This window comes from Ailuropoda melanoleuca, chromosome 7 (genome assembly GCF_002007445.2).
Source record: "Ailuropoda melanoleuca isolate Jingjing chromosome 7, ASM200744v2, whole genome shotgun sequence".
Taxonomy (NCBI): domain Eukaryota; kingdom Metazoa; phylum Chordata; class Mammalia; order Carnivora; family Ursidae; genus Ailuropoda; species Ailuropoda melanoleuca.
The window spans coordinates 39,539,321-39,565,714 of NC_048224.1; the positions used below are offsets into that span (position 1 = coordinate 39,539,321).

At 43.2% G+C, this 26,394-nt stretch overlaps 1 protein-coding gene across 11 annotated transcripts in view; it reads right to left on the reverse strand.

Moving 5' to 3' along the window:
* The window catches only part of SUSD1 (sushi domain containing 1), a 227,771-nt gene that overhangs the window by 49,286 nt on the left and 152,091 nt on the right, over window positions 1–26,394 (reverse strand). Inside the window, exons 16-17 of one of the 11 annotated variants that reach the window (XR_004626538.1) lie at window positions 22,631–22,844; window positions 3,933–4,203 (exon numbers count right to left, since the gene is read on the reverse strand). The exons of 7 other annotated variants lie outside the window; for them this stretch is intronic. Coding sequence is in view for 3 of the 4 variants with exons in the window: in XM_034664269.1 (XP_034520160.1) it covers window positions 17,398–17,462 (65 nt within the window). In the remaining variant the exon portion in view is untranslated. Of the gene's footprint in view, window positions 1–3,932; window positions 4,204–17,317; window positions 17,463–21,730; window positions 22,845–26,394 lie in introns of those variants that run through there. 3 more of the 11 variants (XM_034664271.1, XM_034664269.1, XM_034664273.1) reach the window with 3 other exon arrangements.

Below are 26,394 nucleotides of genomic sequence, written 5' to 3' on the forward strand. Positions count from 1 at the left end.
GGCCTTTCTGTGGCCTGGCCTCAACCTGCCCTTCTCCCGCACCATGGTCAGCTGATTCTCCAGCAACGACAAATTCTTCCTACTCAAACGACGGGGAGAGCAGGGGCTCTTTCCTGGCTGAGTTCCTCAGTCCGGAAATCCGGGGAAGGGGAGGGATCGTGCCCCCAAGGCTCACAGCTCCCTCTAGTGGCGGTGATGCATCTACAGCTAAGGGCACCGAGCAATTGCTGACACTGTTGCCAGGCACTGTTTAATGTATTCTACATAGATTAGTAATTTAATATTCACATCAACCCACGGAGAGAGGCATTATTATTATTACCACCATTTTACAGATAAGAAGACAGGCACGGAGAGATCAAGTAACCAACCCAAGGTCACATGGCCAGTTAGGAATAAAGCCAGGCTCGAAGCCCAGGAAGTCTGGTTCCAAAGTTGGTGATTTAACCTCTGTGCTGCACTGAATCTCAAAAAACAAAAAACAAACAAAAAAACAAAAAACTGTAGCACCCACCCACTCTACTAAAACCCTCAGACACACCTCCACCCTTCCCACAGAAATTTCTTCTCCAACAGACATGCTACAGGCTTACAAATGGATAGTGTGAGCCCCCTTCCTCATTTTACTCTTAGCAGGTAAGGTGAGAGAAGGATGGTACTTCTCTGACCGGGCAGGCCACTGCTGCAAGCTTCCCCTGGTTCTGGAGCAGTGAGATGCATGTTCAATGGCCTTATCCAGCATAAAGAGAGTCACTGTCTTAAGCTGCAGCCTCAGCCTGGTGATAGACGGGTTCTCTTCTTGCTATGTGGTCATGGCTCTTTAGCCAGGCACAGGAATGGAAGGATGTTGGACTACGGACTCGGTTCTCGAAAGAACTCAAGAACATAGTCTCCAAAGAACTTGTCTGCCCATTTCTCCTGGCTGCCACACCTCCCTGTGAAGAGGAGCAAACCTCACATCTCAGCTGCCACTCAGGCCAGAAGCCAGCACGCAGAAACATGGAGGAACCACCACAAGGCTCAGCAACTGCAAGAGATGTCCAACTTCTGGTCAAGGACCCCTGTCCTCGCATGAGGGGCGATCTGAGCATGAGGGGCAGGCTCAGCTCCAACATGACTCAGCAGTGGGAGGAAGGTGAAGGGTCTCATGAGATATTTCCTCCTGACCCTCATGCAGGAGAGCACGTGGTCCTGGTGGGTTGAGGATGGGCCCATGACAGTCTCGTGGGCACTCTTCTCCCTCTTAGTTTTCCTTCCACTTTTGCTGCCTGCATGCCCAGAACCCTGCAAAGCCTCTTTCCGCCTAATATCCCCGTGGCGGGAGTTCTGGGAAAACACAGACAGTATTTATGAATCCCAAACCCAAGTAGGTATGAAGTCATAGTTTAAAAATCACATTCCACAAGTGAAAAGAATTTTTAAAAGGAAGCCAAATCTTTAATTTGTGTCTCTATTGTAGTGGAAGGGATTTAATTTATAATTTCTAATGAGGCTATATGGGGCAGAGCCTTTAAAAGTAAGACTGCCAAAAGAACAGTCTTTGAGGTTTATAAATGAAACTTCGTGAGAATCTTCTCTTCCTTTTTTCTGTTATGCCATCTGTAAAGTTAACTGCCCAGCCCTCCAGCAGCTGTTGGTAGCAAAAGCAGGCTTGATGGAGAGTTCTGCCCCTCACCAAACGGAAAGCCCAGTGTTCTTAATTAAAAGGACAATGCAGGGGCCCAGTATTAGAGTAAATGTCTGTTCTTGCTGAGGCCTTAAAATATAAAAGAATCCCACAATGGGACATCAGACCTTCTCTAACTTAGTGGTTCCCAGACTGCAGTTCACAAAGGTAGCACATTTTGAGCTGCTAGAATCAAATCTAAGATGCCATGACGTCGTTAAAATGAATAACAGCACTATTTTATGTACCATTGAGAAAGAAAAAAAATGCTATCAATTAAACCAAGTGTTCTCTTTGTTATAAGATGCATTTGGGTTTTAGAGATGTTAAAATGTGAAAACGAATTCACAGAATCAATGAAACATGACTGATGGAGTGTTGTGAGGATGAAAGGGGTCACTCCTCGCAGCGTGCTTAGGGCAGCGTTTGACACGCTGGGAGAACTCCGATAAATGTTAACTAGGAACTTGAATTGTTGACGTATCTTGGCTGTTCCTATATTTGGGATTTAATCCTAAGAAAGATAGGAGGCTGTATTCAGGAAGAATAATTCGCTTCCCGCAGCAGAATGGAGAAGTGGAGGTTGAGTTGGTGAGGAGGATGGTCGCGAGGAGGCTGTCAGAGGATACGCCAGAAAGATGGGTTGCGTGGAGCTGAGGGGAGCACACTTGGTCCATGCCAGGGAGGACCCAGAAGTCTGGTCCCTGTCTAGACTCAGCCCGGAGAACGGGAGCCACTGCCTAGCAGAAGCAGAGTCACAGCAGAGGAATCCTGTGACAAGGTCTAAGAAACCTGTATCATTACCATAATAATGAGGCCACGAACTAACAGCATGTCCGCTGGGCAAGGGTCCCTAGGGCATCCCCTCCCCCAGAGTAATTGCGTTCTTGAGGGCATTGGGCAGGAAGGACTGGTTATATCACCAGAGAAGGGAGAGTAAGGCCACCACATGACACCTCTCCACTCACCACAAAGTTCTGTGTAGTTCAGGGAGGGGACCAAAACAAGACCACGAAGGAAGGGCCATCTGGCTCAGGCCTACTCCTCATGGCCACCAACTGTGCCCACATTTGGCAGTTGCTGGTACCAAAGGACCATGAGGGAAAGAACCCCTGGTTTACACCAAACCCACTACGCCTCATTTCTAGGTCCCAGCTGAGTCCTGTTATCTCTACTTTTACCTCTCCTTTTCCATTGCCATGAGACAATAGGACCTGTAAGATTTCTGTTTCGGGGAATGTATGATCGTTGCCTCTCTGGCCCCATAGGTGGTGGTGGTAGTATTCCATGAGCAAGGGATTCCAATTAAACAAGGCAAATGGGACACATTAAAAACCCAGTCACATGACAGTAAAAGGAATGTTTTTTAAAAGCCATAAACCCACAAAGAGAATTGTAGAGGAAATAATAGTAGACTCAGGTGTCAGAACTATTTTTTTAAATGGAAAGCTGACGGAAGAGATAGAATATGGAAGGAAAGTGGGGAGCCTGTCAGGGGAAGCCAAGAAGAAGCAAGATGATTTCCACCCAGGAAAGGCTTAGGGGTTGGAGACACTCATACCTCTCACAGCAACATAGAAGCCAGAAGACAAGTAAACAATAGCAGCCCTAACTGCTACAAATATCATTTTTTTAAAGAAAAAAAAGCATCATTCAACCACCCCTGTCCTCATCAAGATACATCCCTCTGACCCTTCTCTCCTGTAGTCAAACTGATCTTAAATATTGTCAGCGTTCCGTCTTCATGTCCTCACCTCCTCCCATTCCTTAATGAACTTCAGTCTGCTTTTCTCTCCCATCACTTTGCCTAAAGCCCATCCTGCAGTCGCTAATCTGATGGGCACTTTGGCATCCATATAAGATCTGAGATCTCTTCCATCTTAAGGTGACATTGTTCATCTTTCTCTCCTTCTTAAAACTCTTTTTGGCCTTGGTTTCTGAATCTCCACACTCCTCTGAGGTCTGGCCTCTCCTTCATGACCTTCTTAACAAGCTCTTCCTTTTCCTCTCCCTTTTGTGGTTTCCTGGGGATTCTGCATTTTCTTGTTTCACTCTAGCCACTCTACCAACTCCTTCTATACCTACTGGAAAGTCCACAAGGGTTTCTCATTGATGAATGACACTCAAGTGAATTAATCATCTTCCCAACCATCTTCTAGTTCAGAAAAAGGCACCACCATTAACTAGGCATTCCTATTACGTTTTCCCCTCTCTCTCCCTGTGTTCGTTATCTATTGTTGCATAAAAAATTACTCCCAAAGCATAGTGGTTAAAAACAGGTATTTATTTTACTCATGAGTTTTTGGGTCAGAATTCACGAAGGGCTTGGCTAGGCAGCTCATCTCTGATCCACGTGGTATCAGTCAGGACCTCCTGGGGTGGAGGATCTCCTTTCAAGATGTCTTCTTCACTCACGTTGTGTGGCACCTCAGTACTCAATCTCTCTTCGTATGGCGTCTCATTCTCCAAAGTCTCTCCAATGCCGTGGGCTTTTCACAGCTTGTTCTCTGCATAGTCATATTTCCTACATAGAGGTTCTAAGAGACAGGAAATGGCCAGGCTAGTTGGGTACTAACTTGGAACCAACACAGTTACTTCTATGTTCTATCGGTCAGAGTAGACTCAGGGAGCACTCAGAGTTAAGAGGGTGGAGAAAGGCTCCATCTCTTGATATGGATGGGAACCATCTTTGGAAATAAAATCTACTGTGTTTACCCACACAACCAATCACTGGATCTTATCTGTTCTACTTTCTAACTGCCTCTCAAATGCATCTACTCCTCTCCTTTTCCACTATCACCACCTTATGTAGGCCACCATTTTCTCCCTCCTGGATTCTTGTCTTAGCGTCCTAACTGGCTTCCATAGTACTTCTAGATCTTCTTTATTCTCTGTAGGACTGATAGCATGATCCTTTTAAAAGGCAAATTTAATTATGTTTCTTCCTATAGTTAAAGCTTTTACATAGCTCCCATTGCGTTTAAAAGGAAAAATCTAACATAGTTTACAAGTCCATTCAGGACCCAACCTCTGCCTATATTTCCACCCTCAACCCAGATGGTATGATGGATTTAAGTATAGTTCTACATATTTAGAAGTATTTTATTTTAATTTTTTTAAAATNATTTTTTAAAAATATTTTATTTATTTATTTGACAGAGAGAGAGCCAGCGAGAGAGGGAACACAGGCAGGGGGAGTGGGAGAGGAAGAAGCAGGCTCCCAGCGGAGGAGCCTGATGTGGGCCTTGATCCCAGGACTCTGGGATCACGCCCTGAGCCGAAGGCAGACGCTTAAAGACTGAGCCACCCAGGCACCCCTATTTAGAAGCATTTTATACAAAGTTGTATTTGTGTGAACGTTTCGTCTATGCCTTTTGGGTAATTTAATTTTTATTATGAATTTCTGGGGCCCATAAAATAGCTATCACCTGAAAGTTACTTAGAGGTGAAGGTGGTACTATTTCTAAAAATGGATAACTATGACACGTTTCTATCTTCCTACTTTCAATCTTGCCTCCTTTGTTCTTTTTGGATGCAACTTAAATGACTGGTTATTCACAAAGACCAAAACTTCTACTCCTCCAGCACTCTCACTGTGTTCATGGCTTCGATTTTATAACAGTAGCTCTTTTCAAATGGCCTGTTTGGCACCAGTAAAATTTATTTATGTGATGTTAAGTATAAATAAATAGCAGAAACTTCAAAAAATTAGTACAATTGTTTTTGTCTTTTGATAGGATAATTTTACCCATTTACATTTCTTGTCATTACTGATAAATTTGGCATCTTGTCTTAAATTTTATGTTTTGCATTTTTTCTTATGCTTCCTTTTTTCCCCTTTGTTTTCTGTCTTCTAATACTTAGCTTAAAATTTTTATGTGAGACCTTTGATAGTGTTTTGGAAAGTAAATCAATGTTTCTAATTCTATCCATACTTATCTTTATATCTTTTTTTGACAAAAAACCTTTTTTAAATTTTGACTATAGTATCCAAAATCTATAAAGAACTTATCAAACTCAACACCCAAAGAACAAATAATCCAATCAAGAAATGCGTAGAAGTCATGAACAGACATTTCTTCAAAGAAGACATGCAAATGGCCAAAAGACACATGAAAAAATGCTCAACATCACTTGACATCAGGGAAATTCAAATCAAAACCACAATGAGATACCACCTCACACCAGTCAGAATGGCTAAAATTAACAAGTCAGGAAATAGCAGATATTGGTGAGGATGCAGAGAAAGGGGAACTGTCTGACACTGTTGGTGGGAATGCAAGTTTGTGCAGCCACTCTGGAAAACACTATGGAGGTCCTCAAAAAGTTGAAAATAGAGCTACCCTATGACCCAGCAATTGCACTACTGGGTAATTATTCCAAAGATACAAATGTAGTGATCCGAAAGGGGACCTGCACCCCAATGTTTATAGCAGCAATGTCCACAATAGCCAAACTATGGAAAGAGCCCAGCTGTCCATCGACAGATGAATGGATAAAGAAGGTGTGGTGTATATATACAATGGAATGCTACTCAACCATCAAAAAATGAAATCTTGCCATTTGCAACCACATGGATGGAACTAGAGAGCATCATGCTAAGCGAAATAAGTCAATCAGAGAAGGACAATTATCATATGATCTCACTGATATGTGGAATTTAAGAAACAAAACAGAGGAGCATAGGGGAAGAGAGGAAAAAATAAAACAAGACGAAATCAGAGAGGGAGACAAACCATAAGAGACTCTTGATCATAGGAAACAAACTGTGGGTTGCTGGAGGGGGGTGGAGTGGGGGGAGGCGGTAATTGGGTGATGGACATTAAGGAGGGCACGTGATGTAATGAACACTGCGCGTTATATAAGACTGATGAATCTCTGACCTCTACCTCTGAAACTAATAATACATTATATGTTAATTACTTGAATTTAAATTTTAAAAAATGGAAAAAATAAAATAAAATTTTGACTAGACCACTTTTTTTTCCTACTGTTCAATATTGGTTACTGACCACCTAGTAAACAGAAGACACAGATGACACAATGGTAAAGAAAAGAAACAGTCTCTTCCCTCACAGAGCCTATATTTTAGCAAAGAAGACTGACATTAACATTTAAAAAAAGTAAAATAAGGCCAGATACAGGCTTTATAGTCAGGTTATTGTCAAACATGTTTAACTATACAATCAATTGAAAGAATAATTTTTGGCTTTTGTGGTCCATTTGGAAGTGAGTTTCCCTTTATGATAGATAGTTATGATTTTTCAGGCTGCCATGATGTTCCCATTATTGGGTCCTTTATTTATCTCTTGTAGGCTATAACATGTCATTCAAGTAGCTGGGTAAAAGGATTCTTTTATGGGCCCTCCAAGAGCCAGCCAGAAAGGCAAGGGGAACTCAATACCATGAAAAACTGACACATTCATGATTTTTACCATCAGGGGACCATGATACATGCAGCAATCCTGTGTATTAGGAAAAACAAAACTTCCTAGCAAAGTTATAGAGACCACTGCTCAGTTTTGAAAGGGACATTTTTCTGACTTTAGGAAATGGAGTAACTTTTATGCATTGCTTACGACCATTTCAAGGTTCACTGCACCCACAATGAGATCTCATAGTTAGCCATGCCCAAGTTGAGGTATGCCTGGTAGTCGTAGCAGGGGCAAGGTCGTCTCAGGAAACCAGAAAGGAACTGAAATGATGGACCCTGCTCCCACAGAGTCTAGACAGAGATGGCACCTGTTTCCTCTCTCATACTAGACATCTGGGACCTGACACAGGATAGTGGGTGAGGGGAACGACTAGCCACTTGCATAATGACTGGTTTTATGAACAGATACTTAATCTAGACAAATATAAGCAGGAGGCCAACTCTGAAATTGTAGAACCCAGAGACTGGAGAAATAAAAATTATTCTGAGAATCAAGAGAGCACGTCAAAAGATTCATGTCAGGAAACCAGCCCAAGTTCCATGCCAACATTGTACACCCCTGTCTGTATGTCAAAGACAGCTGTTTACTCTTTGGTGATACAACGCATATTAGCGGTCCATCTGATTCTGGGAACATTCTGCCTGCCTGGCCATGTGGGTCACCTTCAGAGGTGGTAGAAGAGAAAAGAAACTAGCGTGAGAAAAAAGATAAAGCACCCAATATTCAGGCCTACTCTCTTGACCCTCGAAAGGTCTAGAAGACCTGCCACCAAACCCTTCACTTCTCAAATAGGAGTTAGTCCTAGAAAAAAGAAAACACATGTGGGGTATTTGGGGCAGAGCCTCATATCCCATACTCTGGGGAAAGGTGGTGGAGACACCTGGAGAAGAGGTAAATTTTCTATGTGGGACCACAAGGATTTACTAAAAGGAGGTGTGTAGGACAACAGTTTGGTAGTATAAACCAAGGATTTGTTTCCACCATTACTTCTCTCCTCTCCTCTCTTCCACTGCTCCTCATCAAACATAGACTACGTATTCACAAGTGATATTCAGCAAAAGGTATTTCCTTAGATCTCTATCTATCTATCATCTATGTATCTATCATCTATCTATCATCTATCTATCATCTATCTATCTATATCTATCTATCTATCTATCATCTATCTATCATCTATCTATCTATATCTTTCTATATACAATGGAATGCTACTCAGCCATCAAAAAAATGAAATCTTGCCATTTGCAACCACGTGGATGGAACTAGAGGGTTCCTACCTATCTATCTATGTATCTATCATCATCTATCTATCTGTATACACATATATGTACTTTTTTTTTTTTAAAGATTTTATTTATTTATTTGACAGAGATAGAGACAGCCAGCGAGAGAGGGAACACAAGCAGGGGGAGTGGGAGAGGAAGAAGCAGGCTCATAGCAGAGGAGCCTGATGTGGGGCTCGATCCCATAATTCTGGGATCACGCCCTGAGCTGAAGGCAGACGCTTAACCGCTGTGCCACCCAGGTGCCCCACATATATGTACTTTTTATGTATTTACAGCTCTTTATACATAGTTATAAAGTTCATTTAATGCATTCTGTTAATTACTCATATATTTTCCCCATTTTTTAGGAATTAAAAAACATCATTTTTGCATGGTATATAATATAGAAGCAATTTTAATTTTAAAATAATTTATTTAGTATCTTATCAGTGTAGTAAAAGTTGATTTTAATATAGTCTGATAATTTTCATAATATGTAAAGGCAAAACTCTATTTGTTAAAACAAATGACATAGTATGAATTTATTTTTTTAAAGATTTTATTTATTTATTTGACAGAGAGAGAGAGAGCATGAGAGTGAGCACAAGCAGAGGGGAGAGGGGAGAGGCAGAGGGAGAGGGAAGAGCAGGCTTCCAGGACACGGGGATCATGACCTGAGCTGAAGGCAGATGCTTAACCGACTGAGCTATGCAGGTGCCCCTGAATTTCTTTGATTATATACAAAAATAATTTTTTTGAGAGAGAGAGAGTGCATAAGTGGAAGCAGGGGGAGGGGCAGAGGGAGAGAGAGGGGGAGAAGCCCAAGCGGGCTCCACGGTCAGTGTGAAGCCTGCTGTGGGGCTCAATCCCATGACCCCGAGATCATGACCTGAGCCAAAATCAAGAGTCAGATGCTCAACTGACTGAGCCACCCAGGGGCCCCCCAAAAATCATAATTTTAAACAAAAAACTTAAACGACATGTTATATTGAGTTTAGTTGGGGATCAAGCACATACTAAAATGAAGAACTAAATCGCCAGGTGTGATGTCATCAAAAGTAGACAAAACCCATGGTTCATAACTTTGAAATTTTTGAATATTAAAAATAAATTGATTTACTGTTTTAATTTTTGCATTTTATTTTTGACTAATAAGATTACAAAGAAAGTTCCAGGCAGCTAACTGGAGACCTTCTCTGCAAATGAAAGAATCTAAGTGTAGATAATCTTTATTCCCAATAGGTAAAAAAGGTAAATGGGAAATGCATGTCACTATGGTTTCTTTTTTTATACTAATTTTCAAGTATCAGACACTCTTTGTTATGCTATATGAGAATTTGATTTAGATGAATGCAACATTTGCTAGAATGAAGATTAGTTAGAGGCAAACTTACAGAATTATTCCTGCATATCCTTCATGAGTTTGTGGCATTTATCACAATCAATTGTGAGAAAAATCAAATAATATAAGTGATAAGTAATAAAAACAGCTGTTGAACCAAGCAATACAACCTCTAGACAATTCTTTCAGCAGAACATTTGTCTGACTCTCATTAAGTATTGTGTATGCTCACTCCCTGCGCACCTGGAGGCTCTCAAATGTCCTAGATCACAGGGAAGAACATCGCTTAAAGAAAGAGACATTGAACCAGATGCCATTAGCCACCTTTGATGATATATCACTTGAAAAATGCTAACGTATTGATGTCCAAGACAGAAAGATGATAGAACACAATTTAGAGCTGCCTAACAGCTTATAAATAAATATTTCTGCAAATCATAATGTGTAATAATAGCCTTAGGAGGAAAGTCCCCCACAAAATTGCTGGAGAGATACAAACTCTTAAAAATGCATTTATAAATTTACTTAAATACTTTGGAGTTGATTTGAATTGAATTGTAGTTACTGGAGAAGGCCCACCCTCCTTCCAAACTCAGTGTTTTCCACTGAGAAAGTAGCCTTCTGAATATGTCATTATTTTTCATGCCATATGTTGTTAGTTGCACTGGTTTACTGAACACATTCTCGAACTGCTCTTTCTACCCAAAGCTACAGAATAAGAAAGGGAAACAGTGATTTAAATAGGGCCTGGACTGTCCTCCAGGAAGACACCTCCAAGAGCCCATAGGCTATAGGTGATAGCCAAAAAGGTGATGCGAGTTTTGGGAAAATCCACCCACGTATATTCAAGGACATTGTCACTACATTTTTCCATCAGAGATATTTGTTCTTTCAACTTGTAAGGAAACTCATCCAACTTGTCTTTATTAATTGCTCTAGGGCCCAAAACAAAAGACTTAAGAAATAAATGTTGGCATAACTTTCATTTTGTTTGTTTGTTTGTTTGTTTCCCTTCAGCGAATCACAGGTTTAACACCCTTCCTCTCTCTGCTGTGTTATATTTGTTCTTCTAACACCTGTCATAACTAACCTCAGTAGCAATGACATTGAGGGAAGTAATTCCCCAAGGGACCTGACAAAGCTAGCCCACAAAACCAAATCTGGCTGCCAAACTCAGAATTCTTCCTGCAACACCGTGCTGCATCGGTTCTCCGGAGACGGAAGCCACAGGACTGGCTCTGGGAGAGCCGTGCGGCAGGGAAGAGTGGTGGTTATCAGAATTGCAAGTGTTCTTTTTTCTTTCTTTTTATTTTATTTTATTTTATTTTATTTTATTTTATTTTTTCTTTTTTTTTTTTTTTAAAGATTTTATTTACTTATTCGACAGAGATAGAGACAGCCAGCGAGAGAGGGAACACAAGCAGGGGCAGTGGGAGAGGAAGAAGCAGGTTCATAGCGGAGGAGCCTGATGCGGGGCTCGATCCCAGAATGCCAGGATCACGCCCTGAGCCGAAGGCAGACACTTAACCGCTGTACCACCCAGGTGCCCCAACAAGTGTTCTTTTTTCTGACTAACTCATATCATCACATAAATCACAAAGATTACTCTTGCAAACTCAGCTGGAAAGCACCGTTCATTCCTTCCAGGAAAAAAAGAAAAGCGAGAGAGGAGTCATCCTGGAGAGGGATGCTATTTCATATTGCCTTTTTGAATTTCCTAAATCAGACAGTGTACCATTTCTCTCCTCACTTCAATCCAGACCTGGAATGTGGGAAAAACTAGAAAGACTTACCTGAAAGCTCAAGGAAGCACTGGAAGGAAATGCCAGAGTGTTCACACCTCACTAGAAGGCCCCAAACAAAGTCACCATCCACATGGGATTAGGCTAAGTCTTCTCCTCCCATCTCTTTGTCCACACTCCTGCCATATTGACACAAGTCAGACAGAAGTGTTTACTTCTAAGCAGGCACATCTCTTCTGTTTTGATTTCATGGGAATAACAAAGGTTGCGATCATTACAGCGCTATCCAAGGGAACTGGAACCCTCATATACTGCTAATCTGGAATGTAAACTGGTATACACTATTTCTTAAAACGTCGACCACGCTCTGCTAAATGAAAGAAGCCAGACACAAAAGGCCACATATTGTATGATTCCATATTCATGAAATTTCCAGAATAGGCAAATCCATAGGAATAGAAAGTAGGTTAGTGTGGTTTTCGGGGGATGGGGGAGGGAGGAATTGGGACTGATGGCTAATAGGTATGGGGTCTCTTTCTGGAATGATGAAAATATTCTGGAATCAGATAGTGGTGATGGTTTTACAACATAGTGAATATACCCCAAACCACACAACTGTATACTTCAAAATGGTAAATTTCATGTTATGTGAATTATATCTCAGTTAAAACAAATTAAAACTAAAAACACTGGGGCCCCACATTCCAAAAGGTCTGAATTAAAGCAACAACTTTAAAGGCATATCCAATTACATAAAGGATACCTTTCTCAGTTTGGGAAAAAAAAGGAATGGAGAGAAATAGGAAGACCAGTTGTGCCTGATAAAAATGGTCTACTGATCAACTTGTGTTTTCATAAGCAAAAAATAAAGTCAGGCAGAATCTTACCACAAATCTTACCACAGACTCCACTCCTGAGAATCTACCGAAGGGAAATGAAAATATGGCCACACAAATAATTGTACAAGAATAGTCATAGCGGCATTATTCGTGATGACCGAAAGCTGGTCCACCCAGTGGTGAGTAGAACAGTAAAATGTGGTGTATCCATACAACGGAATACTATTCAGCAATTACAGGAATAAAATAATGCTCCATGAAATGATGTACACAAAATACTTCAAAAACATGACGCTAAGTGCAAAAAAGCCAGAGACAAAAGACTACATATTCTATGATTGCACTTGTGTGAATTTCACAGAAAAGGGGAATGTTGAGAAAGTTCTAAAATCGGACTGCAGTGGCGGTCACACAGCTCTATGAATGTATGAAAAATTACTGAAGTGTATATTTCAGTTAGTGACATGGGGGAAGAGTGCCAGAGGAGAGCAGGCAGGAAAGAGGAAGAGAATTGAAACAGAAAGAAATATTTTTTAACACAAAAAATATAAAACAGGGTGACAGAAGTAACACGAAAGTTTCAGATTAAGACAGAGTCAATGCAAAAATACTCAGAAAAATTTAAATAAAATGTGGGTAAAGGTACATCAAGCAAACACATAAAAGCCTGGCAATATCCATAGCAGAAAAGTGGAAATCGAGGGCTAAGCCTTCAATGAGACAAAGAGAAGCATTTTATATGAATAAAAGGTAAAAGATGCAGGAAAGATATATGAAAGCTTATCATGTTCTGATTTTCTAAATACACAATTGTAACTGTTCCTGTTGGCCTATCACCAATCAAACGGACAACAAATAAGTTTATAAAAATGTCAAATACTACATATAAGCTTGAATTCTTAGATATAGTAAATATGTATAAAATAGTTTCTTTTTAAATGTCCAGGAAAAATTTGCACAGAGGAACAGCCAGCAAGAAAATCTCAAGTTCTGAAACACGGACCTTTTGCAGACCATATTCTCTGACCACAGAGCATAAGGAGACATTAATAACAAAACTACAACACAAAAATAAAACCTCTACTATAGAGGAAGGGAAATTTTAGTTCTTCTCCCCACGCCACACGCTTCTCTGCCCACCCTCCTCCCCCCCCACACTCCTCCCCTAAACCAGGTGGCTGCAGAGTTCTGCTCAATTCTTTGGCCTTTTCCAGGTCTGCATGTCTGGGGACCGCTGATGCCCAGGTGGGCACCATCAGGGCACCTCGTAGAACCCAGCCAGCTCTCCCAGCCTGATGCCTGAGTATTGGCTCCCAGGATTTAGAGCAGGGTCTCTGTTGGGCTTGACCCTGAGTTATGTGCTCCATTCTAGCTTCTCTAACTTCGCCTCTTGATGAACATTTTTACGAACTGGCTCAGCTATTAATAAAATGGTGCTTTGATTCCCATATTCATGTTTCTTCTGTAAAGCTCTGTGGGAATCTCCAAAGAGAAGTGTAGAGTGACTGGATGAGGATGATTTATGCATTTCTGCAGTCCCAGATATAAATATTACTGGCAAGTTTCACTAACATTCCATCTTGATTTTTAATATCTACCAATTGGAGACTAGAAAAGATTTCTGTGCTGCCCAACATTAAAATACTATTACAAACTATTTATAAAATAGAACTTATGAAAACTAATGAGATGCTTCCAAAAAATGAACTATTGGGACTTTATCAAGATAAAAATCTTCTGCATGGCGAAGGAAACAATCAACAAAACTAAAAGGCAACCTACAGAATGGGAGAAGATAGTTGCAAATGTCTTATCAGATAAAGGGCTAGTATCCAAGATCTATAAAGAACTTATCGAACTCAACACTCCAAAAATAAATAAACCAGTTAAGAAATGGGCAGAAGACATGAGCAGATATTTCTCCAAGGAAGACATACAAATGGCTAATAGACACATGAAAAATGCTTNGATACATGCAAAATGCTTAACATCACTCATCATCAGGGAAATACAAATCAAAACCACAATGAGATACCACCTCACACCAGTCAGAATGGCTAAAATGAAAAATGAACAACTCAGAAAACAGCAGATGCTGGCGAGGATGTGGAGAAAAGGGAACCCTTTTGCACTGCTGGTGGGAATGCAAACTGATGCAGCCACTCTGGAAATGGAGTATGGAGTTTCCTCAAAAAGTTAAAAAATAGAGCTACCCTATGATCTAGCAATTTCACTACTGGGTATTTACCCAAAGGAGACAAACACAGTGATTCGAAGGGGCACATTCAGCCCCATGTTTATAGCAGCAGTGTCCACAATAGCCAAATTATGGAAAGAGCCCCAAAGTCCATTGACTAATGAATGGATAAAGAAGATATGGTGTGTGTACACACACACGCACATGCACACACACACCACACACAGAGAGAGGAATATTACTCAGCCATCAAAAAGAATGAAATCTTGCCATTTGCAATGACGTGGATGGAACTAGAGTATATTAGGCTAACCAAAATAAGTCACTTAGAGAAAGACAAACACCATATACCTTCATTCATGTATGGAATTTAAGAAACAAAACAGATGAACATAGGGGAAGGGAAAGAAAAATAAAGTAAGATAAAGACAGAGAAGGAGGCAAACCATAAGAGTCTCTTAACTATAGAGAACAAACTGAAGGTTGCTGGAGGGAGGTGGGTAGGTATGGGCTAAATGGGAGATGGGCATTAAGGGGGCACGTGCTGTGATGAGCACTAGGTATTATATGTAAGTGATGAATCACTAAATTCTACTCCTGAAACCAATACTACACTAAATGTTAAGTGACTTGAATTTAAATAAAATCTTGGAAGAAAAAAAACAGACCTTTAGAGAGGTAATCAAGTTAAAATAAGATCATAATGGTGGTCCCTAATCCAACATGACCAGTGTCCTTATAAAGAAGGGACATTTGGACTCAGAGACAGACCTGCGTGGAGGGAAGATGATGTGAAGACAGGGAGGACGCCAGGTAAAAGTGAAGACAGATATCGGAGTGATCCATCTACAAGCCAAGGAATTATACAATTTGCCAGCAAATCACCCAAAGTTAGGAGAGGGCATGGAGCAGATTCTTTCTCACAGCCCACAAGGCAACCAGTCTGTGGACACCTTGATATTGGACTTCTGGCCTCCAGGACAGTGAGATAATGAATTCCTGTTGTTTGAACCACACAATTTGTGGGACTTCGTTAAGGCAACCCCGGGAAACTGAGGCACCATCCAAAATGCCACCTCTTTTGCAGGGCAGATCTTTTGAAAGCCCTACGAATAGTTGCCCCTCCCTCCCATTTCTTCTGTGACATGAGTCTTCTGGCCTAAGTGTGACCTCTTCCACCATTCCCTAACCCCCACGGGAGAGCTCCCATCTCCTAGGATTCCTTGTCTTGGTGATGGCCCTATTGGTAGTGTACCAGGAAAAAGGCTCAAGCCTAAGGACCTTCTTCAGTCAGTGCTTACTCTTTCCATGGGAAATTTCTACCACAGAAGATGTTGAGAATGTAAGCTTCTCCACTGGTAAGCATATATCCAAGGAGGGAATAAAATGCCAATCCTCCATTCTTGAACTTTAAAAGTGATGATTTTGAAACTACCTTGCCATTGAAAGGGTCAGTGGCTCCTTCCTCCTCAGAAGCGTGTGAGGAGAGCCTCTACTTGGAAGCATTCCTTTCTCAAAGAGATGTCAACCTCCTGGTGCTTCTCAGGCCTCCCCTTGTACTGACCTGGGCTTGGGAGACTGAGGTTAGTGGCAGGGCCAGATTTATTCTTCCATGTGTCTGTGAGCAGATCTGTGAGCAGTCTGTGAGGGATCTGACCCCAGCTTCTGGAAGTTTTTGAACTTAGAATACATGGTGCTTAATTAGCTCCATTTGCCCTCAGTTTCAGCCACAGTTCCAAAACAATAGGAAAAATGCCACTTAGTACCTGTTATGTATGGATGGTGATTCTGCTGTTAAAATATTTTCTTGTTTAAAAAAAAACAACTAAGATGCTTCCATTTAATAATGACTTTTTTTTACACCAAACAAAGAATAACAATAATGTGTTAACGTTTAATGAGACAGATTTAAATAAAATCCATTGGAAAAAAATTAAGACCATCAAAATAATAAAGATAAAGGTAGAAATGAGTAAGGAAACAAAATTGGACAGAACAGGTAAGTAAAACCCAAGAGCTGTTTCTTTGGGTTAGCTAGTTATTTAAAAATAACACTAAGGCAACACAAATAATAAGATTTATCCTGAGTTTTAAAAGGATTTATTTAGTGACATGTAGATTTAGAAATCATCAACAAATACCATAAATTTCTGTGTTCTAATGAATACAAGGATCTCAATGAAATACACAATTCTCATTCTACCAAGCTCCCTGCCACCCACTGCACCCCATCACACCCTAAGACCTCACTCTTCACTTCAACAGCCCTGAAGCAATGGAATTTTCTTAGAACAAGGCCGCTGGCCCTTAAGGCTTGGCAAGACTTTTCAACCCCTTTCTCTAACAATGCAAAAAAATACAAGGTTACACTACAAACCTCAGGGCACAATGCCCACTCCTTTCAAGTAGTGTTGACCTTGTCTCTCTTCAAGCTGACCCGCAGCCCCACTGTGAGCCTTGCAAGAAAGCCTAACTCTAAAATCAGCTGGGAGAACCTGGAGATTAAAGGGCGTAGTGCCCAGTGTTTGACCTGGAGAATACTGAACAAAAGACTTTGTTACAGGAGAAAGCAAATGGGGGTGGAGGTTGGGTTTGGGGTGGGGGAAAAGATCATAAGCGTTCCATGGGGAAAAGCTAAACAATTTTGCACCAGACTAATCCGTTCAATTTCTTATCTAGTCCCATCTTTTCTGTTTTAGTTGTATGACTTCTGATTTTGTCTTTTCTGTAAATTGGACATAATCACTTACCTCACAGAATTGTTAGAGGAAATAAGGTAGCATATGTGGAAGCACTTTGCAAAGAACAATGCTTGATAGGATGGTAGTGCGGGGAGAGGGGTTTCACTGCTCAGTGAGGGATGAGATAAGACAACGCATGCCTTGAATCTGTTCCAGCACAGTCATGACGTTCAGCTTCCAAATGCAACTGTCCTCCTTGGTCTCCTCGGACCCGCTTGGAGCTGCCAGTAGGCTGCTGTGAGGTTAAAGACCCTTTTTAAGTCAGAAGGTCCAGCTGTCCCAGCCAACAAGGGGAAGTACCATACCCACACACATTTCTTGATCACCAAGGCCTTTGGGTAAGAGCTTGAGTGGAAGTACAGATCTAGAGAACTGACTTTTAATCATGAAACAAATATTTGAAAACCCCATCAGGACTCAGGCCCATGTGGAGAAACATAGAGCACATGAGGCCATTGGAGGTGGCTCAGCCCGGCTGGGACTAGGGGCTTTTTGACTGGTTTGTATATTGGCGTGTGATGGAAACCCACTCCTCCGTCTTTCCTAGCAAATATTTAGTAGAATCCACATTGATCATTAATGTTTTGTTAAATGGACTTTCTTTAGGAAGGAGTGCAAAGAGGCCTCGAGTCGGGTGTCATGAGTAGCAAGATCAGCGGCTGCACTTGGAAGTTAGAAACTCCTGAAACAGACAGTAATATACATCTTAAGAGTCCAAATGAAAAATTTGAGAGAGAGTTTCTGGCTGGCCCAACTTGGGGCAGGAATGATGGTTTGGATTAATAAACTATGGCCAAGTGGGTAGAGCCAAGTACTACCGACATGGCAACAAGAGGTCTTGTGAATCGGGAACCGTGGCGAGGAAGAGACTCTTGGCAAGCTGGGCAGGAGCTCTAAAAGGAACTACTACGAGAATATACCACAACGTGAAAACGGCTTATCTCTGAGGGTGGGACTGTGGATGGCTTTTTGTTTTGGTTTGTATCATTCAAGAACGGGTTAGTTGCAAGAAACAGAAACATAACTCTAACCAGCTGAGGGAGAAAGTGAAAATCATCAAAAGTCTAACGTGAGTGCAGTGACAGCAGGGTACAGCTGTCTCAGGAACAGCCAGAAACGGAATCTTGGACACTCTGCCAGGACCATCTCTCACTTCCGGTTCTCTCCGAATGTCAGTTTACTTCCCTCCAGATTTTTCCACATAACAGGAGACATGGCTGCAAGAGGCTCCCCAGCCTGGCATCTCCCTCTTTCAGCGCCAGAATGAGACAGATATTTACTCTGTCTGGTTCCCAATTTTATTTTTTTATTTTTTATTTTTTTATTATTTTTTTAATGATTTTTTATTATATTATGTTAGTCACCATACAGTACATCCCCGGATTCCGACGCAAAGCTCGATGCTCCATCAGTTGCGTATAACACCCAGTGCACCATGCAATACGTGCCCTCCTTACCACCCATCACCAGTCTATCCCATTCCCCCACCCCCCTCCCCTCTGAAGTCCCCAGTTTGTTTGTTTCTCAGAGTCCATAGTCTCTCATGTTTCATTCCCCCTTCTGATTACCCCCCTTTCTTTATCCCTTTCTTCCCCTACCGATCCAATTTTAAAGCTGCAGAGAAGATCAGCTTAACTCAGGCAGGAATCATTACTGCCCTGTTCCCCCTTCCGTCCACACTATCTGGCCCATGGGAGGGCCTTAGTCCATGTGTTAAACAAACAGTGGATGTGAGGGAAATGGAGGGAGGCTTGGGAAAGATAACTCCTGAGTTTGGTGACCAATGGGGAGGTGATACCATTAACTTGATCAGGCTTCCGGAGAGTAACAGCCACGGGAGGGCCCAGGGCATTGCTTCGCAGTGAAGAATGTGAACGTCAGAGTTAACCCGTCTGGATTGGAATTCCAGTTCCACCACGGACATCTGTGTGACTGTGGGCAAGTTATTTCAACCCTCAAAGCCTCCGCTGCTCCACCCATAAACATGGAGATCATTTTAACACCCAGCTAATAGGGCTCCTTGTCAAAATTAAGTGAAACACCCTGTGTGGAGCGCTCAATAATCAAATGATATTATCACATTCTTCTTTCAACCACACTGTGTTGTGTTTTCGAGTTGACTTTCACTCTCTTTGTGGTGAGGACGGATTATTTTCTGATGATATGTTAAGTTTCATGTTTCCATATCCATGCCAGTTAATCAGTCTGTTTCTCCAGTCCACACGCAAAGATATGTGCTCAATCATACCTATCTCGATGGGGAGAAATCACCTTGGAGCCCCCACTTCTGTTCAGATCCTGGTGATAACAGAGCCTATGCCATGAGATGCATCTGTATGTTGCACAAGACCGTCACCAGGAATGCTCTTGGCAGGTTGCCAGGCAGCAATATCCAGAAGAAGGTGACAGTCGTGGTCAGAGAGTGCAGGCCTCGCCCAGAAAAATTGAGACGGCGTGGGGGACCACCACATGGTCGAGTTCACTCCTTGTTGCGACCACACCTACATGTGGGAAAGTCCAAAGCCTTCGGCTTCTCTCTCTAAACCTTATGGTTGAAAAAGTAATTTTCCCCTCTTGGTTTTTATTTATTTATTTATTTTTTTAAAGATTTTATTTATTTATTTGACAGAGATAGAGACAGCCAGCAAGAGAGAGAACACAAGCAGGGGGAGTGGGAGAGGAAGAAGCAGGCTCATATCGGAGGAGCCTGATGTGGGGCTCGATCCCATGACGCCGGGATCACGCCCTGAGCCGAAGGCAAACGCGCTTAACCGCTGTGCCACCCAGGCGCCCCACCCTCTTGGTTTTTAAATGTCAGCTAAGGGATTGGAATATGTTCTTTACTTGGGAGAACATGTACATTTGAAAGCAGAAGCTTTTAATGTGGTCCTTTAAATTTCTCTGTACATAAGGACTATGGCTTTGGGGTCACCCCCGCCCTCTAGATAGGACATGCTTTGAAGGTAGATAAGTAGAACCTAGAATAAGAAGGAAATTTTGTGGGTTCTACGTTTTGTTAGTAGAATAAATTCTAATATTTTATATAAAGGTCCTAATTTTTATAACATCCTCAAATATGTTGGGGCAAATTATATTTTCCAAAGACGGCTATACCAATATATACCCCAACCCACATACTCTGATTATAAAAAAAAGTGCAAATAACCAGTTTCATTCAAAAGATACTGATTGCATCCTGACTCAAAATTCAGACCTCAGCCCTTGACTTTAAGTCATGTTATATCCTATCCTGCATTCGTGTAATGCTAAAAGCCCAGGACGTATAATTAAATTTCCTGGGTTTGAGTCTTCATTTATCACTAATTGTATGACCTTGGATGAGGGACTTAACCTGTCCATGCCTCTGTTTCTTCATCTGTAAAATGGGAATAATAACTTCCTAACTCATAGAGTTGTCACTACTAAGTTAATACGCATAAATAAATGAGAATGTATCATACACTTATATATGCCAGCTGATATTATCATGCTGCGTGTTCTTGTTCTATAAGAGGCTGATACAGAAGGAAGGAAAGGAAGAAATAGAGAAATATTGTCATCCAAGTACCAAGCTTACTTCTTTTATTCAGGTTAATAAGTGAAGGCGAGGAGTCGTCTGTTGACTCTACTGCTGGCTGCCCTGGTGGGCATTTCTTGGGCAACCATGTCCTAATATGCTGTGGCAGGACTGGGGCGCGGCTGACGTGACCCACATACTTTCTGAAAGCTGAGGTCTGGGAGTAGATGTGTATGTGTGGAGGGGAAGATGGAGACATAAGGGCCCTGAGAGGCAAGCTAACCTTAACAAGAGAAAGGACCAAATTCAGGATATTGGTTGCCCCAGGAACTAAGTACTTGTTTTCTCATTTCTCAGAATTCTGGGCCCCACCTGCCCTCAGTCTTGACACCGGGCAGAGGGAGGGAAAGAGTGGGGCAAGCCTGTAGGGTGACTTGTGCTGAGACCCAAGCTGAGGCTTCCGGGCAGAAACTGCACTTTGAAAGAGAGGAGGGAAAAGGTGGAATGTGCTTTAGAGCTCCGCAGATGGGGGCCTGCTTTCCCGTCTCCCCCTGAATCGTATTCTTCATGACTTCCCAGATTTACCCTGCTTACCTCACTCCCTCCGCTCTGAGCACCACAACCGATGGAGACCGTCCCATGGTCAAATGTTTAGTCTGGGTTTTCTGCTAAAATTAAAACAGTTGGGGGTGGGATGGGGGGCAAAGGGGTGCAGGGAAGAGAAGAAAGATAATTTCTTGAATGCCTACTAAAAGTCAGGACAGGAGCTGAGTCCTTTTCCATGAGCTCACATAGCCCTCAAAATGACTCTGAGGGGTGCCTGCGTGGCTCAGTTGGTTAAGCGTCGGGCTCTTGATCTCAGCTCAGGTCTTGATCTTGGGGTTCTGAGTTCAAGCCCTGTGTTAAGCTCCACACTGGGTATGGAGCCTATTTAAAAAAAAAAACCAAACAACTCTGAGTTCAATATTTCTATTTATTTTCAGGTAAAATGGAAACTGAAGTTTGGTGTCAGGACTGGAATTTGAATCCAGTGCTGATTTCAAGGTTTGTGATCTTCTGAGTAAGCCAGGAAAAAAGAGGGGGAAATAGGACAGTCGATGCCAAAGCAGGACTTGAGATTCACAATAACAGGATACGCTGAGCACAGCAGAGTTCTCTGGTTATCACACTCGTCCGTCACCTGCTCTCATCCTGCCTGTTTACAAGTCAGGAAATGAAGTGGGGATGGCAAGTGTGAGGAGAAACTTGACAAGCAAGCCAACTCTAGAGCTTTCACTCAGCAGTACGGTTCTGTCTCATTTTGTTATCAGCAGGATAGATAAACTGTCAAGGTTGTAGAAGGTTGCAAGATGAGTGTGTTGGCCACGGCTCCCAAAGCCACGCCAGACTGCAGGCCCAATAAAAGAAATCACAGATGTTGGCTCAGCAATGGTCAGCGGAACCCCTGGGGCACCAGCAGCCCCTCCCCCAGCCAGTCCCTCCCTTTCTGATTCATGGGCTCACACAGCCTCACAGACACAGCAGGACTTAGCGGACTTCACAGGCAGACATACTTGGTTCAAACCCTGGCTCCACTGGGTCCCCTCACAGGGTTGTTGTGAGACATACACTAAGACAACATCGGAAGAAAAACCACCTCACAGTTGTGCTCACTCACGTCACTGGCCAAAGGTAATTCTAGACTATCCGAATGGTTACAGCGTCCTGCCAGCTCCAAGCCTTAAATATTGCAAGTCAGCTTCCTTCCCCAGCCTCAGCTCAGGCTACCAGAAAGCTCCACCAACACATCCAAACTGACTCCATCATAATCACAGAAAAATAGATTTGAAGGGGGAGAAAACGTATCATTTAGTTTTCAACTTGCATTCTACCATCACAACACATACCTGTCATGTATCGTTCACTAATATAGTTTAGAAATCCTCTGGTTATCTTTCAAAATAGCACGTTCAGTACACTATCTGAGGGGACTGTGTGGTTTTCAGTCGTTTCGGTGGACAAGAGTCATTTCCACTTTACGGCTCCTTCTCTGCTGCTCACAGCTGCCCCCGCGCCCATCGGTGGGCTACGTGGCTTGGCTCCGTAGCCGTGGTTCCTCTTCTGCAGAAAACCCAGGCATGTTTTTTATACCATGAGTGACACATAGTACATCTATAGTGTTGTGCAACCTCCACCAATCTAGACTTGCAGAATATTTTTGTCACCCCAAAAGGAAACCTCAAACCCATTAAGCAGCCACTCCTCCCTCTCTCCTCCCCCCAGAGTCTGGCAGTCACCAATCTACTTTCTGTCTCTATGGATTTGCCTATTCTGGATATTTCATATAGATAATGTATCTCTAAGAGCTAAGGCTAACCTATCAGATTGAGGGGTCCTGGCCTGGGAGGCGTGCCGGCCAATCAGGCATCCCCAGGCTCACTGACTGCATTGCGGTCCAGTTCACCTTGACTGACCCAATGAATGACTTTCTCAGATGAGGAAAGATACTTGACTGGGCTGCTTTTTCAGCGATTCTATGGGTTGAAACCCCATCTTCCCTTTTCTCCAGGCTTATCCTGACCCAACCTGGCCTTGCACATAAAAACCAACACTGTGGCAGGGACATTCTGTTATAAGGACTGAGCTCTCTGATGCTATTTTTTTTTAAGATTTCATTTATTTATTTAAGAGAGCACGCACACGAGAGAGAGAGAGAGAGTATATGGGAGAGAGCACGGGGGGGGCAGAGGGAGAAGCAGACTCCCCACTGAGAAGGGGGCCAAACACAGGGCTCGATCCCACTCCCAGGACCCCAGGATCACGACCTGAGCTGAAAGCAAATGCTTAACCCACTGAGCCACCCAGGCGCCCCTCTCTGATGCTATTTGAAGCCAAAGAAGTAGATGCAACCTCTTGAGGAATGAGTGTTGGCTGGGAAGAGGGTCTAGGACAGAGCTCTAATGAACTCCAACGGAAGACACTGGTTAGGGGAGTCACTGACAAGGAGGCTAAGAAAAAGTGATCAGAGACATAAGAGAAAAACCCAGGATTGTGAGATGTCACAGAGGCCAGTGGAAGCAGGTTTCAAGAAAAGGAGAGGAGTCAACAGAGCTCAAAGAAGCTGAGTGTGAATAGGCAAGCTTCAGGAGAGCAGCTCCGGGGGAGGCCAGATTGCTGTGGGTTGCAAGTGGAATGGAGGTGAGGGGGTGCAGACATGAGGGTACTCAGTGTCAAGACGTCTGGTTACCAAGGAGAGAAAAGAAAGTGGGTTGCTTCTAAAAAAGGGGCATGGGGTCTTATGGGGGTTGCTTTGGGGTTTTGTGTTGGGGCATGGAAGGAAGGAGCATGTTTTCGTGCTGATGGGGAGTCTTCCATAAAGGAGAGATTTGGCATGCAGGAGAGGGACGACCGCAGGGAGGGTCCCTCAGAAGGCAGAGGACGGAGCCAGACCAGAGTTCTCCTGAGGACGGATCTGCTGCAGCCATGAACGTCTGGGAGGAAGACCACCAGGCACACAGTCTGTCAAACACATCTGGAAGCTGGGAGACCCCTGGCAGTGATGGTGTGGGCACAGAAAATGGTGGGTGGAGGGCTCCTCCCTGAACTGGTCCGTCCTCACATCCAAATGACTTCCCATAAGTGGTCTCAGACAAGGAACTGGTGCAGAGCCAGCCTGGCTCCCGTCAACACGGCTCCCTCAGGGACTCCCTCACAGCTGTCCTACAGGCAGACAAAGCCTCTGTTTGAGAGTCTTGCATTGTGTAAAGGGATAGTAATGAGCGGAAAAAGGTGGATTAGAGCAAGAGCCAAAAAACAGGATTCCGGACTCCCCGAGTCTGATTCCCACCCCTTTTGACAGAGGCAACGCCCCTCCAACAGAGCAGGCATGAGGAGGGGACCAACTAAATGCACAAAGGAAATGATCAAAATAAGGGTGCAGAGCATGTTTCACAGGAAGAAGCTCAAACAATATCTTGGTTATTTAAAATAAATAAGTCTGGAGGATTTTGAGTCATTAATTATTCTGTCTCTGCAGGATGTACATCCTGAGATTTGTTTGTCCTCCCCAGGACAGCTGGCTCCATTTCCAATGAGATTACACAAAAGCCAGGGCCCGACAGGAGTGGAGAAGGAACTGTCACAGCTCCTGCAAAGACACATGATCAGCGGTGGCACTGGTGACCGGGTGGAGGGTAGGCAGCCCACCAGCCTGAAACACACCAGCCCCAGCACTCAGGGGGCTCTGCTCAGCCTCCTCGACTTTGGAGCCTCCGCAGGCCTCCACCTCTTGCACGATGGTCCCACCGATCGCATTCAGGCTCTCCCCTCCTCCTGTCCTGGGTGTTCCCAGCACAACGATGGTCACGTGATGATGATGTGCTTGCGAGGGTTGAGGTGGGGGTCAGGGAATGCTGCTGATTCTCAGCGTGAGTCACAACCCTCCAAGAAGGAGGAAATGCTGGTGTCAAGTGCCTGTTTCCCAAGCCAGGGCCTCATCTCGCCCCCAGGGTGATCACGAAAGATCTGTATGTTAGGGATTTCACCTCCTGCACTCCAGGCTACGAGTTGCATAGCAAAGGGTACTGAGATCACGGATTCCTAAGAAGCACTTTTACTGCACTATTTTATTTAATCCTCACACCTCTGGAGGCACAGAGGGGATTACATTTCAGATGATGAAACCAAAGCCCAACGATGTTAATGATATGTCCGTGATTTTACAGGCTGGTGGACGAGTCAGAATTTGAACCCAGATCAAGCTGATTCTTGTCCAATCTAGCTTAGCTGCCTAAGCCTCAGTCCCAGTACTCAAGAAACGAACAAGGAATGTACACAAATTACCAGAATGTGAATGTGCATTAGAATCCAGGAAGGAGGGGTGCCTGGGTGGTTCAGATGGTTAAGCGTCTGCCTTTGGCTCAGGTCATGATCCCAGGGTCGGGGGATGGAGCCCCACATCAGGCTCTCAGCTCAGTGGGGAGCCTGCTTCTCTCTCTCCCTCTCCTCTGCCTCTCCCCTCCCCTTGTGCTCACTCGCTCTCTCTGTCTCAAATGAATAAATAAAATCTTAAAAAAAAAAAAAAAAGAATCCACTAGGGATTGAGAGAAAGGAGACCCCACATCTAAACTTTTTAATGTGGGAGATATGGTCCAACTGTCTGAGGAAAAACCAGTCAGGATATCTGGAAGCAAATCTGTTTCCAAAAATCTTGTTAGGCAAACTTGGAAGTTGAAGAAACAAAGTGAGACTTCCAGGGGTGGAGGGGAGGGTGCACATTGAAGTTGGGACCTAATGGTAGGCTTGGGATATGCAGAGATAGAGAAGACCTATGGATGTTGCTTCCAGAACAGGGTGGGGAAAACAAAAGCCATGATTGTCAAACAAAAGGCCTTGAAGCTGAAGCATGATAGGAATGAATTTGTAAGCCAACCTGAATATGCAAGAAAGAGCACATTGCTCTATTTACTTTACATAATTTTAGTGTACATATGACACTGAGCCCCCCCTTTCCCTTCCACTGGCAGGATTTAATTTAATGTCAAAGGTTGAGAGGGTTCTCTTCTCCCCCCCACCTCCACCTCCCGCTGCCATCACCACTCCAAGACTTAATGATCCGGAGTTGGGAGGGGAAGCCAAACATTCAGGAGGCATCTCTGGTCATGAAGGGCCA